The sequence below is a fragment of the Giraffa tippelskirchi genome, chromosome X, assembly GCF_054371585.1.
Source record: "Giraffa tippelskirchi isolate mGirTip1 chromosome X, T2T-mGirTip1v1.2.pri, whole genome shotgun sequence".
NCBI lineage: Eukaryota > Metazoa > Chordata > Mammalia > Artiodactyla > Giraffidae > Giraffa > Giraffa tippelskirchi.
The window spans coordinates 140,498,517-140,512,344 of record NC_137289.1 but is presented as its reverse complement, the minus strand read 5'-3'; the positions used below and the strand labels follow the sequence as shown (position 1 = coordinate 140,512,344).

General features: G+C 40.8%; 1 protein-coding gene across 9 annotated transcripts in view; it reads right to left on the bottom strand.

Annotated features, from left to right (window-relative positions):
- The window catches only part of CTPS2 (CTP synthase 2), a 114,475-nt gene that overhangs the window by 73,115 nt on the left and 27,532 nt on the right, over nucleotides 1-13,828 (bottom strand). For all 9 annotated transcript variants that reach the window (XM_081564731.1, XM_081564736.1, XM_081564730.1 and 6 more), the window contains exons 9-13: nucleotides 9,710-9,842; nucleotides 7,312-7,400; nucleotides 5,787-5,881; nucleotides 3,738-3,800; nucleotides 3,586-3,629 (exon numbers count right to left, since the gene is read on the bottom strand). In XM_081564731.1, coding sequence (XP_081420857.1) covers nucleotides 3,586-3,629; nucleotides 3,738-3,800; nucleotides 5,787-5,881; nucleotides 7,312-7,400; nucleotides 9,710-9,842 — 424 coding nt within the window. The remainder of the gene's footprint in view (nucleotides 1-3,585; nucleotides 3,630-3,737; nucleotides 3,801-5,786; nucleotides 5,882-7,311; nucleotides 7,401-9,709; nucleotides 9,843-13,828) is intronic.

Below are 13,828 nucleotides of genomic sequence, written 5' to 3'. Positions count from 1 at the left end.
GTTAGGGGGAAAGGATAGTTAGGGAGTTTGGGATGGACATGTCCACAGTGCTATATTTAAAATGGATAACCAACAAGGACCTACTGTATAGCACATGGAACTCTGCTCAATGTCATATGGCAGCCTGGATGGGAGGGGAGTTTGGGGGAGAATAGATACATATATATGTATGGCTGAGTCCCTTTGTTGTTCACCTGAAACTATCACAACATTGTTAATCGGCTATACCCCGTATAAAATAAAAAGTTACCAAAAAAATATTAGATTTTTCTAAATCAGTGCTTCTCAAAGGAGACTATTTTGCCTGTGTCCCCAGGGTATGTTCTGCAATGTCTGGAGGTATTTCTAGTGTCACAGTTGGGGGTTGGGAGGAAAATACAACAGATATCTAGCAGGTAGAGGCCAAGGATGCTACTGAACATCCTACAATGAACAGGACAACTATCTGGCCCCAAATGTCAATAATATATCTAATAAGGAACTTATATCTAGAATATATAAAAAGCACTTCCAACTTAATAAGATGACAAATAATGCAATTTAAAGTAGGCAAAGGATCTGAATAGACAGTTCTCCAAACATGATATACAAGTGGCCAATAAGCATATGAAAAGATGTTTAACAACCTTAGACATCAAGGAAAGGTGAATCAAAGCCACAGTGAGCTACAACTTCACCCCCACTAGAATGGCTATACAACTGACCCTTGAACAACACAGGGCTTAGGGGTACTGACCCCTCAAGAAGTCAAAAATTCAAAGTTGGCCCTCCATATCCACAGTTCCACACCAACAAATTCAACCTACTGTCAATAGTGTAGTATGTAGTATATATTTATTGAAAAAAAAAACAAACCCAAAATTGAAAAAGACACACGTATCCCATTGTTCACTGCAGCACTATTTACAATAGCTAGAACATGGAAGCAACCTAGATGTCCATCGACAGATGTATGGATAAAGAAGTTGTAGTATATATACACAATGGACTATTACACAGCCATAAAAAGGAATGCATTTGAGTCAGTTCTAATGAGGTGGATAAGTCCACAGACTTCCCTGTAGCTCAAACAGTAAAGAATCTGCCTGTGATGCAGGAGACCAGGGTTCGATCCCTGGGTTGGGAAGTTCCTCTGGAGAAGGGAATGGCAATCCACTCCATTATTCTTGCCTGGAGAATTCCATGGATAGAGAAGTCTGGTGGGCTACAGTCCATGGGGTGGCAAAGAGTTGGACACAACTGAGCGACTAACACACACACACAATGAGGTGGATGAACCTAGAGCCTATTATACAGAGTGAAGTGAGTCAGAAAGAGAAAGATAAATACCATATTCTAACACATATATATGGAATCCAGAAAAATGGTACTGAAAAATTTATTTACAGGGAAACAGTGGAGAAACAGACATGGAGAACAGACTTATGGACATGAGGAGGGGGAGGAGAGGGTGAGATGTATGGAAAGAGTAACATGGAAACTTATATTACCATATGTAAAATAGATAGCCAACGGGAATTTGCTGTATGGCTCAGGAAACTCAAACAGGGGCTCTGTATCAACCTAGAGGGGTGGGATGGGGAGGGAGGTGGGATGGAGTTTCGAAAGGGAGGGGATATATGTATACCTATGGCTGATTCATAGTGAGGTTTGACAGAAAACAGCAAAATTCTGTAAAGCAATTATCCTTCAATAAAAATAAATTAATTAAAACAGACTTACAAAAAAAAAAATCCATCTATATGTGGACCTGTGCAGCTCAAATCCATGTTGTTCAAGAGTCAGCTGTAATCATTTCCCAAGGAAAGAATATATGTGGCTCACAGTATGTTTGCAGTTAATATGTGCTGAGTAAATTAACATAGAAAGGGGGAAAAGTTTCCTCAAGTGTTTCTAATGCAAACTAAAGTATAAGAACCACTGTTTTCTCTAGAAAAACAAACTGTTTAAAAAAAAAGTCAACTGTAATAAAAAAGATAATAACAAGTGTTGAGGAGATGAAGAAATTGGAACGCTCACACACTGCTGGTGGGAGGCTGCAACCACTTTAGAAAACAGTCTCACAGTTCCTCAAAAAATTAAACATACAGTCACTATATGACCCACAACTCCACTCCTAAGTATAGACCCAAGTGAAACGAAAAAATATGTTCACACAGAAACTTGTAAACAAATGTTCATAGCAGCATTATTCATAGTAGCCAAAAGGTGGAAACAACATATGTCTATCAAAGTATGAATGGATAAATAAAATGTAATCTATCCATATAATTAAATATTATTTGGCAATAAAAAGAAGCAAAGTACTGATAGACACTACAACATAGACAGACCTTGACAACATTATGCTAAATGAAAGAAGCCAGTCACAAAAGGCCACATACAGTATGATTCCATTTGCAGTGGATCAACACAGGTCTGAGACGTACAGGTCCACTTAAACAAGCCTTTCTTTTCATAGTAAATACTACAGTACTACATGATCCATGGATGGCTGAATCTGCAGATATGGAGGAACGCATATATGGAGAGATGGTTAGCAGTTATAGGCAGATACTTGACTGCACAGAGAGTCACACCTAACCCCCGCATTATTCAAAGGTCGACTGTATATGAAATGGCCAGAATAGGCAAATATATAGAGACAGAAAACAGATGAATGGCTGCCCAGAGCTGGGAGTATAGTCGGCTTGGGGGTGTCAGCAAAGGGTGTGGGATTTCTTTTTAGAGTAATCAAAATGGTCCAAAATTGACTGTGGTGATGATTATAAAAATCTGTGAATGTGCTGAGTCATTGCATTATATACTTTCAATGGCTAAATTTTATGGTATGTGAATTATATCTCAATAAAACTGTTAATAAAAAACAAATCACAATGATGAGGTGTATACTCTAATAGAGGTGGTGCGAGGCATAGAAGGCAGAGGTCCAGAAAGCCTTCCCAGGATGAATAGGAAGTCATCAGTAATCAGATTTGGTTTATTTTTATAATTAAATTCTTCACTGGTTTTGAGATTCCAGGGGTAGGGAGGCTGCAGGACAGGAGAGATCTCAGGTGTAGGGAATGTCATTCAGATTGTCCAATCTAAAACTCCAAGTGTGGAGAGACAGGGATGCCACGGGATGAGTTAGCAGGGTGGCAGGTGACAGAGCACAGCAGCCTTCGCTCCTGGCCAAATCCTTGGACTATTTTATGGGAAAAGGAACTGATAAAAGCTGAGGAGCAGCAAAAGAACAGACAAGGATGGTCTAGAGACAGGACAGCCTGCGTGTTTACATCAGCTCTGATAAATTGTCAAAGTCAACTCAACCTTTTCCTGAATGTTCAGCCTGAAAACTACTGCAGAGAAACCAGTCTAGGACCGTTTCTTCCTGCAAGACACAGCTGACAAAATGGACAATGGAGAATAAAGTGGTTTGATATAAAGTAATAACAATAGAGTAATAAGAATAAGCAAAATCATATATAATTAAAATGTCCTGATGTCATAATGAAAAAATAGTAATAATAGCCCCTTATGAGCATAGGCTAGAGCCGGAAACAAAATAATGACCCAACCCAAAAAGATAAACAATCCACTTACCACAGGAACACGGGCGTTTGGCTCAAATTCTGTGGAATCAGCATCTGAAGATAAAGAAATGAGTTCAGTAATTCACCATTATGTAGCTGAAAAATTCTTTAAGTAATAAGAATGCTTTTCACTAAGAGGTTTTTAGAAAATCTCAGACTTACCTTTCAAGTTAAGGCAGTTTCTCGCAAACTCTATCACTGCCAGCTGCATCCCAAGGCAAACTCCTATTTTAAAAAACACATATACAGAACAAATGAAACTATTTTGTACTCTGTCATATTTTCTGTTCATTTGTTTGCTATCTTCTCCATCTAGAATGCAGGCTCCAAGAGAGTAAGTTTGCTGCTGTAGCTTCTGCCCTCAGAATAGGCGTGGAAGGGGCACGGAAGGGGTTTGGACGACCCAAACTGAAGTAGGAATAAATAAATGTGAAGTTGGAAAAGAGCAGGAAATGAGAAGGCAAGGTCCAAAAGGCAAATCTGCCTGCCTCCAAATGTGTCTCTAGATTGAGGCGCATGTGTGGCCTGCAGGGCTGCTCCAGAGTACCCAACTCCTTCAGAGAATGTCTAACAACACCTCAATTCACAAGGGAGTCTCTGTGGGCTGAGTCTTCACACTCTCTTCTCTAGATAGTTTCATGGCCTTAAATGTGGGCTCTGTTTGCAGGCAGCCCCTGCCTGGCAGCAGGCTGGAATCCAAGGAGCGCCCACAGGCAGGCAGGGGAGTGAGAGGTCTGTGCCCAGCTGCTGAGCCCACAACAGCCCGAACCTTCACTGCAAGGAAACAGCAGCAGCTGGGGGAGCTGGTACCTCCACTGCAGGCTGGAGCATGATGGAGAAGTCAAATGGAACTGAGCAGAGAGCTCAATGAGGAGAGAAAGGGACCTGCATAGGCCCAGGCCAGTTGCCACTGGGATGTACCCCTTGCCCATCTCCACATTCACTATGGCCCACCAATACTCTCCAATAAACAAATGCCAAGGAGCATTCCAGATGCTTTTTCAGATATATCCAAGATACACAGAGACTCAAAGGAGAGAGCAATCAATATACCAAGCACGCCAGAACAAAAGTCAATAAGTGTGAAACAGCTGAGTCTTTGGAGGGATTTCAGAAAGACCCACAAAGCTAGGACATAGAGACAGTGTGTTAAAGAGAAAGCTAAAGAGCTGCAAACTATTCTGTACAGTGAAAATTATCTGAAGAATGCTAATCATGTTTAGACAGAAACTAAACAAGATTACTTCAAAAGAAAACAGTGGCCCAGGTGAGCTTAGATGGATAAAACAAAGCAACGTACCAAGGTAAACTACTCCTAGCTTCTCTTTTGAAAGTCGATCCCTAGTGGAGAATGACTAGGAAGTTAATCAAAGAACAGGCAAGTGGGGGAAATGAACCTGTTGATATTAAGTAAACGGTACCAAAGCTGGTCCACTCAGTTCATAAACCCAGCAGCCCATACAAGCACAGCATGAAACATGGCCTCTCCCCACTCCCTCTTTCTTCTGGACTTCCAGTTGCAGAGCTGCCTTTTATCCCATCAATGTTCTATTACATCCAGTTTCATTGCTAAGGAAGCCATGCTTTGCAATTTGAACAAAAGCATTGAAAACACCAAGCTCTAATTCTTAACAGAGCTGTCTCTGTAATGTTAGATGATTTTTCTGTATTATCTTTTCTAGAAGGAGTATATACATTTCAATTTAAGCTTTTTTTCTGATTAGAAATAACACTGTGGCATCCTATTGAGATGTTCTCTGCTTGAAGTGGTAAAAGATAGAATCAGGTGGGAATCGGAAAAGGTAAGGGCAGGTTTGAACACAGGTTCTTCCCAGCCTCTTGCTATACAACCAGACCAGTGGTAAGTTTTGTAGGTTGACAAATTTTTTTGGTAAAGGTCCAGAGAGTAAAGATTTTAGGCTTTGCATGCTGTAGGGTCTCCATCTCTGCCACCGTATTGGAAAAACAGCCACAGACAATATGTAAACAAATCTGTGTGGCTGTATTCCAATAAAACTTTATTTACAAAAACTCTGTGAACCAGGTAAGGCTTGTAGAATATAGTTTCCAGACCCTGTAGCAAACTATTTGGCACCTGAATGTTGAAATTCGAAATCACACTTTTCACATTAACAAACTCTATCACATGTTATCCCAACTATCAAAAATCTAAAAAAACTCATACTCAGGATTCATAAACATCAGTTTTACCCAGAAAAGGAATCTTCCTTGACCGTGCCCAAGAAATTGCCTGGAGTTTTCCCAACGTTCCTCTGATTCCAAAGCCTCCTGGCACAAGAACACCACTGCAATCAACACAAGAGGAGGGGAAATTTGACATTATTTTTATTTGTGAAATTCTTGTTTTCAGATCATACTTATTGATCCCAAATTCAACACATGGCACAACTGCTAGAGAATATGCTTGGAGTCTATTTTCAAAATTGATTACACAATTTCACATCCTGAACTTTCTTCTTGAAATCCTCCCAATGTTATAAAGCTGTTGTGACAATTTCTCACAACTGACCTTGATATATATTTTTTTGATAAGTCTCTGCAGCACATGAGCATAGTAACTAAGAGACTCAATTCAGTTAAAAATGCCACTGAAAGAATTATCTGAATAAAAATAGGTTAAGTACTTCTTTTAAAAGTACTGTTATAAAAATGTTTTAAGACCTCTTATATAATCAGAAAGAGTTAAACTGGTGAAATAGGCCTTTTGATTGCTAATTAAGTTATGGCACAGGAAAATTTCCTGGCTAGGAGCCACTTTAGAGACTTTCTGGATAAACACTCTCATTTGAAAACATGAGAGCTCAAGAGAAAACTGGAGGGTAATGTTATCCTCACAGTACAATGCCACCCCCAAGAGTTATACTGATTACTTACAAAATAAAACCTTGAATCAAAAGATGTGGAAAAGAAAACAAAACCAAGAGAGGAGGGAAGATTGTCATTCTTGCACTGTAACTTTGTATATGGAAAGTCTGTCTTTGCATCTTTCTGTAGCATCAACTCACTTTCCCATCAATACGGTAAAAACTTCCCTCCATTTCCTTCACTGAGCCAGAGTGATTCTAAAATCACTCTCTGTTCCTTCAGACCTTTCAGTGGCTTCAAGTCTCTAAAGTGGCTCCTAGCCAGGAAATTTTGCTGTGCCACAACTTAATTAGTAACCAAAATCTAAGGCCTATTTCACCAGTTTACTTTGAAACATGCCATGTTAGTGTTAGTGGTATGTGCAGTGAAGATGGTTTTATTCTGGGGAGGAGAAAGTGAGTTGATGCTATGGAAAAATATAGAGACAGACCTTACATATACAAAGTTACAGTGCAAGAATGACAATCTTCCCTCCTCTTTTGGTTTTGTTTTCTTTTCCACATCTTTTGATTCAAGGTTTTATTTTTTTAAGTAATCAATATAACTCTTGGGGTGGCATTGTTTTGTGCCATGAAGGGTTAACATGACTTTCCAGTTTTCTCTTGAGCTCTCATGTTTTCAAATGAGAGTGTTTATCCAGAATAAAACCATCTCCATTGCATGCGCCACTAATACTAACATGGCATGTTTCAAAGTAAATGCAATGTGAATGCAGCACAAGCACCAGAATCACAAGTACTCCAAACTATCTTTCAAGTGCACAAAAGTTCGTAATTGGGGTAAGTTGAATCATTATGGAAAAATCGCAGTGGCATTCTCCTAACTGGCATGGACAGTCCTTGGTACTTACTCAGCTTTGCAGAGCTTCTGCCAAGCTTCATGGAATTTCACAGGGTCCTCAGTTTCAGTAGTCTGCTCCAGATCAATGGAATCTATGTACTAAAAACATCCAACAAATTTAAAGATTTCAGAAAAATAAAAACTGGAAAATACTAGAACCATCTAACACACAATTATTCAATAACTACTTATTATGCACTGTACTGGTCACTTAGCATAGAAAAGCGCCATCTCTGTCCTGTGGCTCTTACAATCTTTTAGGAAGATTACAAAACCAGATAAATAGGCACCCATAGCACAGAGAGATAAGAGTTACTATGGGCAAAGAAGAGAACACTGCGGAAGAAAGCAGGACCCACACCAGAGCTAGAGGTGAGCTGGAGAGAAGAAGGGAAGGAACACCTTCATGGAAGCTTTTGGGGGAGGGGATGGCCAAGAAGCTAAGCCCTGGAGCAGATGCAAGCTGAGCGTGTGTGTGTGTGTGTGTGTGTGTGTGTGTGTGTGTGTGTGTGTGTGTGTGTGTGTCAGGCAAGATAAACATAGCACAAGCCCATGATTCAAACAAGACTTAGTAGAGGCCACCATCAGTGAATTCCATTACAAGAAAAACAGTTATGACAATTCCTGTGTACATAACAGTCCCTATATATCTGTTATTTTAGTATTTCTGTTATACAAATTACTATCTGAATATATCTTAAGATACAAAATTTTACTTTATAAAACTTGTATTATAACAGATTTTCTATTATTGCTTTCTTTTTTCTATGAGGGCCTGGGGGAGCTGAATGAATAGGAAGAATAGGAAAGGAACAATTCCTTCGAAAGTCAAAAACAAAAAGTGTTCACAGAAAGAAGCTACAAAGAGATGAGAGAAAATCAGATAGGTCCTAAGCTGGAAATTACTCAATTTCTTGAAGATGTAAGTGTATCTTTTGGTTCATTACATAAAAGTTTTACCATTTAAATCAATATAATAAGACCTTCTTAAATTGTGATATACCCAGAGAGAATATCATTAAATATACACATTTATATAGAGAGAGAAAAGTCTGGAAAGATACGCATCAAACTGGGAATGACAGGTACAGCAAGAGAAGGATTTCAGGGAGGAAGAATCTTCTACTTTCTGGATTTTGCATTATGCTTTGCTTAAATTTTATATGCTGAGCATATACTACTTCTATATCTAACAAAGACAAAGAGTATACTCAAGCTATATATATATAACTTCATCTCTGCTATCCCATATGTGCCTGTGTGTGTATGTGCTCTGTTGTGTCCAACTCTGTGCAACCTCATGGACTGTAGCCCGCCAGGCTCCTCTGTCCATGGGGATTCTCCAGGTAAGAATACTGGAGTGGGTGGCCATGCCCTCCTCCAGATCTTCCCAACCCAGGGATGGAACCTGCAGCTCCTGCACTACAGGCAGATTCTTTACCACCGAGCTACCGGGGAAGCCCCATTTGCTTTTTAAGTAAACACAAAATACTTAAATGAGCATGGAGTATATACGTCCCTGAATGTGCAAAGCCTAATTTCAGAAACTGTGCCTTAAACCTGCATGCAGAAAAAAAGTTAACATGGTAGACCTGACCGCTGTCCTTGGAAAGGCCTGCTTACAAGGTTGGCCCTTGTCTGTCATCTGGAAACTTGGATTTCAGGAGGTTCCCCTCCATAACCAGGCTTCCCTGGTGGGTTAGCAGTAAAGAATTTGCCTGCAATGCAGGAGATGCGGGAGATATAGGTTTGATCCCTGGGATGGTAAGATCCCCTAGAGGAGGAAATGGCAACCCACTCCAGTATTTTTGCCTGGAATATCCCATGGACAGAGGAGCCTGGCAGGCTACAGTCCATGAGTTTGCAAAGTTAGAAATGATGAAAACATGCACACATGCCCACTATTAACAAGAACTGGTAAGAGTGGCTTGCTGTGCCTACAGTGTTGGAAGAAACAATATGACTTATGTAGAGCACCCACTTTCCTCCTGGGAGTCTGGAATTTTGACACTCTGGAGGCAGAGGGCACCTATGTGACCAGCCCTCAGGAAAAACCTTGGGTGCCAAGTCTCTAATGAGCTTCCTTGGCAGTCAACACTTTACCAGTGTTGCTACAGCTTGTTCCTGGGGGATTCAAGCACGTCCTCTGTGATTTCACTGGAGGAAGACCCTTGGAAGCTTAAAGGTGGTTTCCCCGAGACTTCATCCGACTAGCCCTCTCCTCTGCTGATTTGGCTCTGTATCCTATCACTAAAATAAGTTATAACCATGAGTACAGCTGTATGCTCAGTCCTCTGAGTCCCGGTGAATCACTGAACTTGGGGGTCCTTCAACACAACCTGCCTCTGTACAACACGAGATTTCACAATGAATGGCTGAAACATGCAGAAGACCAAGCAGGGGCTCACCATCAGATTCAACTTGTGGTTGATGGCCAAGGCTGAGTGTTCCAGGGCTTTGAACACAGAGGCATAGCAGTCCCTGAGCTTGGTGTATTTGCCAACCAGGGCGATGGAACACATTTTCTGTAACCTTTCATACCTGGGAAGGAAAAGAAGCTTAAAGGTTATATGCATGTAACATCACATCACAAGCATAATGACAGCCACTGTTCTTATCCCAAGGTACTTTTTAAAACCCGAGGAACAGATGTGCCTTGAATTTGATGTACTTGACTCAAATTTCCCACCCTACCCCCAAAGAATAAAAATCTGTACTCCAAGATATTTGAAAATCATGAGAAAGCCCAAAATTGGCTTATATGATCAAGCACAGACATAAATCCAAGGAGAAAAAGAAAAAGTTAAAAGCATTACAAATAAAAAATAAAAAAGTCTCCCATCTCATCAACATGAGCTGTCCTTAAATTCACTTATAAGGTGACACTGTATAAGAAAATGCATTCTCAGTGTCAATAGGAGACACTCCCAAGATTAACTTTGTAAGGTGACATCATATGAGAAAATGCATTCAAAGTGTCTACATTAAAAATTGTTACATTCCCAGCTGACCCACAAAAGCCAAGCTATTTATGACATTCCTGAAGAATGGTGCTGAGAGAACTATTTAAAATACTATAAGCCACTTACATCATTTTTATGAGAAAATTCCATTCTACATAAGATGCTCAATCACAATTTGCCATTAGAGACACAATCTTTACTATTGCTTCTGTCAGGAGATCTGTTCAAAGTATGTGGAAAACGTGTGGTCTGGTACTAAGTATGTGGAAATGTCACTCAGGGCTGAAGATCTTTTAAGGCTCTGAAGCAAACTCTTCCCCCAAATACCTTAGAAAAATGTTACTGGAATGAGGAATATTCCTCTTTTATATCTATATCTGCAAAGAGTGAAAGAGAAGCGTGATGGAAACAGGGTAGGAGGAGAAAAACACATGAAGAGCTAAGAAGTCAAAACTGACAGCAGAGGTGACTTTCTAGGCAGGTGACTGAAGAACATCAGAGAAAGCTGCTAAACCTTTAACTTGCCACTTAATTTTATGTTGCTCTGGAGACTGCCTGCCTGCGCTTCACCTCAGCTGTACAAAGGACATAGGTAACAAAGCAAGTTGGTACCAAGGCAACATTCCAAAATGATGTGATGGGGTGGGAGCGCATCCTGTCCCAGAGTTTGGCCCAGGTGAGCACAGCAGTCTGGCTGGGGCTTCCCCCTGCTCTCACACCTCCACTGCCAGAGGGACGCAGGACTGCAGTCAGCATGGCCAGTCCCTCCTTCCACTCTCCACTTCCACTTCCATTCCTCTCTCCACTCACTCGTGGCTTGTTTTCCCAGGGAACAATGAGCCACGCAGCAGCTGGGTGGGACAGGGGAGGCCGCTGGTCAGGCCAGCTGCCGTCCGGAGAGATATGCTAAGCCTACACCCCTGTGCCCTCTTTAGCTCTTGTGCTCTCCATTCAGCCATCAGCTGGGTATGAGGCCTCTGAGCAACACTGGACCTCCACGATCAAGGCTGCCCCTTTGACTTCTGTTTGCCTTCTTGTATCTATCTCTCTAGAGGCTGCACTGAGGGGAAGGGGTCTAAAGAATGGACACTTCACACCTCTATGACCAATGAACCAACATCACAGCCAACATGATGCAGAGAGACTATTGCTCAATATTCCCTTTGCTTGAATCCTGAGCTGAATGGTGGCTGAAAAAAAACATATGCCCCCCAGAACCTACGAATGTGTCCATATCTGGGTGGGGGGACCATTTTGCAGATGCAGTTAAGTTAAGGATCTCCAGATGAGATCATTCTGGATTAGAATGGGCCCTGACTGCAAAGACAAGCATCCTTATAAAAGAGAAAGGAAGAAGACACAAAGGAGGAGGACATGCGGCAAGAGAGACAGAGAATGGAGTGACATGGCCATAAGCCAAGAACACCAAGGAAGCTAGCCCACAGAGGCGAGGAGAAACACATGGGGCAGATTCTACCTCAGAGCTTCGAAAGGAACCAACCCTGCTCACACCTTGATTTTGTACTTTCAGACTCCACAACTGTGAGAGAACAAATTTCTGTTGGTTTAAGCCACCCATTCTGTGGTAACTTGTTACAGTAGCCACAGGAAACTAGTACAAAAACCACTCTGGCTTTAAAAAGCACAGAGGCATAGAGTATAGTTTAGAACTAGTTTCAATACAAAGAGTTAAAATATTAAAGTTTCTCATGCTTAAAAAGGATCGGCCCCAAGTACCTAGAAAATTCCCACAAACTGACTGATTCCTTAAGTATTCTGGAGGACAGGGGCTTATATGTATCACCAGTCATTGGAGCACCTAAGTTCAGAAAATGCACTTCATTCCCGGTTCTACTTACCCAACAAATTCTAAAATGCTTTTTAAATTTTAAAATGAAAGGGCAAAAGAACTTTCAATCTACTAGTTATCTATCAAAGGTCAGTGATTTTGTCACCATCCAATCACTTGTTTTATATTTTTATGCATTTGCTCATTTAAACACATTTCGTGGGTTTCGATAAATCAAAATTATTATCTGTTTGGAAGCTCAAATTGTCCCATTTCTGACCAGTCAATGCTCTCAGTCACTCAGTCGTGGGTGACTCTTTCCAACGCTATGGACTGTAGTCTGCCAGGTTCCTCTGTCCAGGGGATTTTTCTCAGGAAGAATACTGGAGTGGGTTGCCATTTCCTCCTCCAGGGGATCTTCCTGACCCAGGGATCAAACTCTAGTCTCCTGCATCTCCTGCACTGCAGGCAGATTCTTTACCACTGAGCCACTAGGGAAAGTGAAAGTGAAAGTCGCTCAGTCGTGTCCAACTCTTTGTGACCCCATGGACTATACAGTCCATGGAATTCTCCAGGCCAGAATACTGGAATGGGTAGCCTCTCCCTTCTCCAGGGGATCTTCCCAACCCAGGGATTGAACCCAGGTCTCCCACATTGCAGGCAGATTCTTTACCAGCTGAGCCACAAAGGAAGCCCAAGAATACTGGAGTGAGCAGTCCATCTCTTCTCTAGCGGATCTTCCCAACCCAGGAATAGAATTGGGGTCTCCTGCATTGCAGGTGGATTGTTTACCAACTGAGCTATCAGGGAAGCCCCCCCCAAAATATTTTGATTATTGTAACAGACATCAGTAGCCAATAGTGCCTGATGTGAAGTTAAGGCCCAATGTATTTTCTCTCAAAATTGCCACAGTGTGGTACTAGCATCCCCCAGTTATATATAGATGGAAGAACAAGCCCAAAGAGATTAAGTAATCTGGCTAAACTCACACAGCTAGTGAAAGGAGAAGCTAGGGTCTGAATTTATGGTGCCTGACACCAGAGCTTACATTTTTTTTAATTGAGACATAAGTGATATATAACATTAATTAGTTCCAGTCACACATGATAATTCAATATATTTATATATTACAAAATGGTAACCACAAGAATTCTAGTTAACATCCATCACCACACAAAGTTATAAATGTTTATCTTTTGATGAGAACTTTTAAGATCTACTCCTCAGCAACACCGAGCCTACATTTGTAACTACTGTGCCAACTGCCTCTACCTCAGCTACATGAGAAGTGAAGCAGCCAGCAGTTTATGGAGTCATGCCTCATCAACATTTAGTATAAGAAAATAGGCGATGGGGATTTCCTCTGTATACAACATCAAATTAGACAAACCTTGCTGAAATTAATATGATTGTCTTAAAGCTAAAACCCATCAGGGGTTTTTAATACCAACGCTGATAGTTCATAACTGCAGGACAGAACAACAATGCCGTAGCCAAATCTTCCTATTCAGAAGGATTTTCTTTAAGGAATGTTAGCCAAATCTTAAAAATAAGCAAAACAAAATAAAGCCTATAGCATTTTAAACTGTTTAAAATATTCAGAGACTAAATAATAAATCAAAATGCTACCAAAAATTTTTTTTAAAATTCTGGAATCCAAGTTCTTTCAATTCACTTACTTTAAGTAGAGCAAAATCAAAGGCCCTGCAAATCTTCAGAGTACAGCAAAACACCATGACAATATGCTAGAGCTTTAGATATTTCCCAAACCAAAC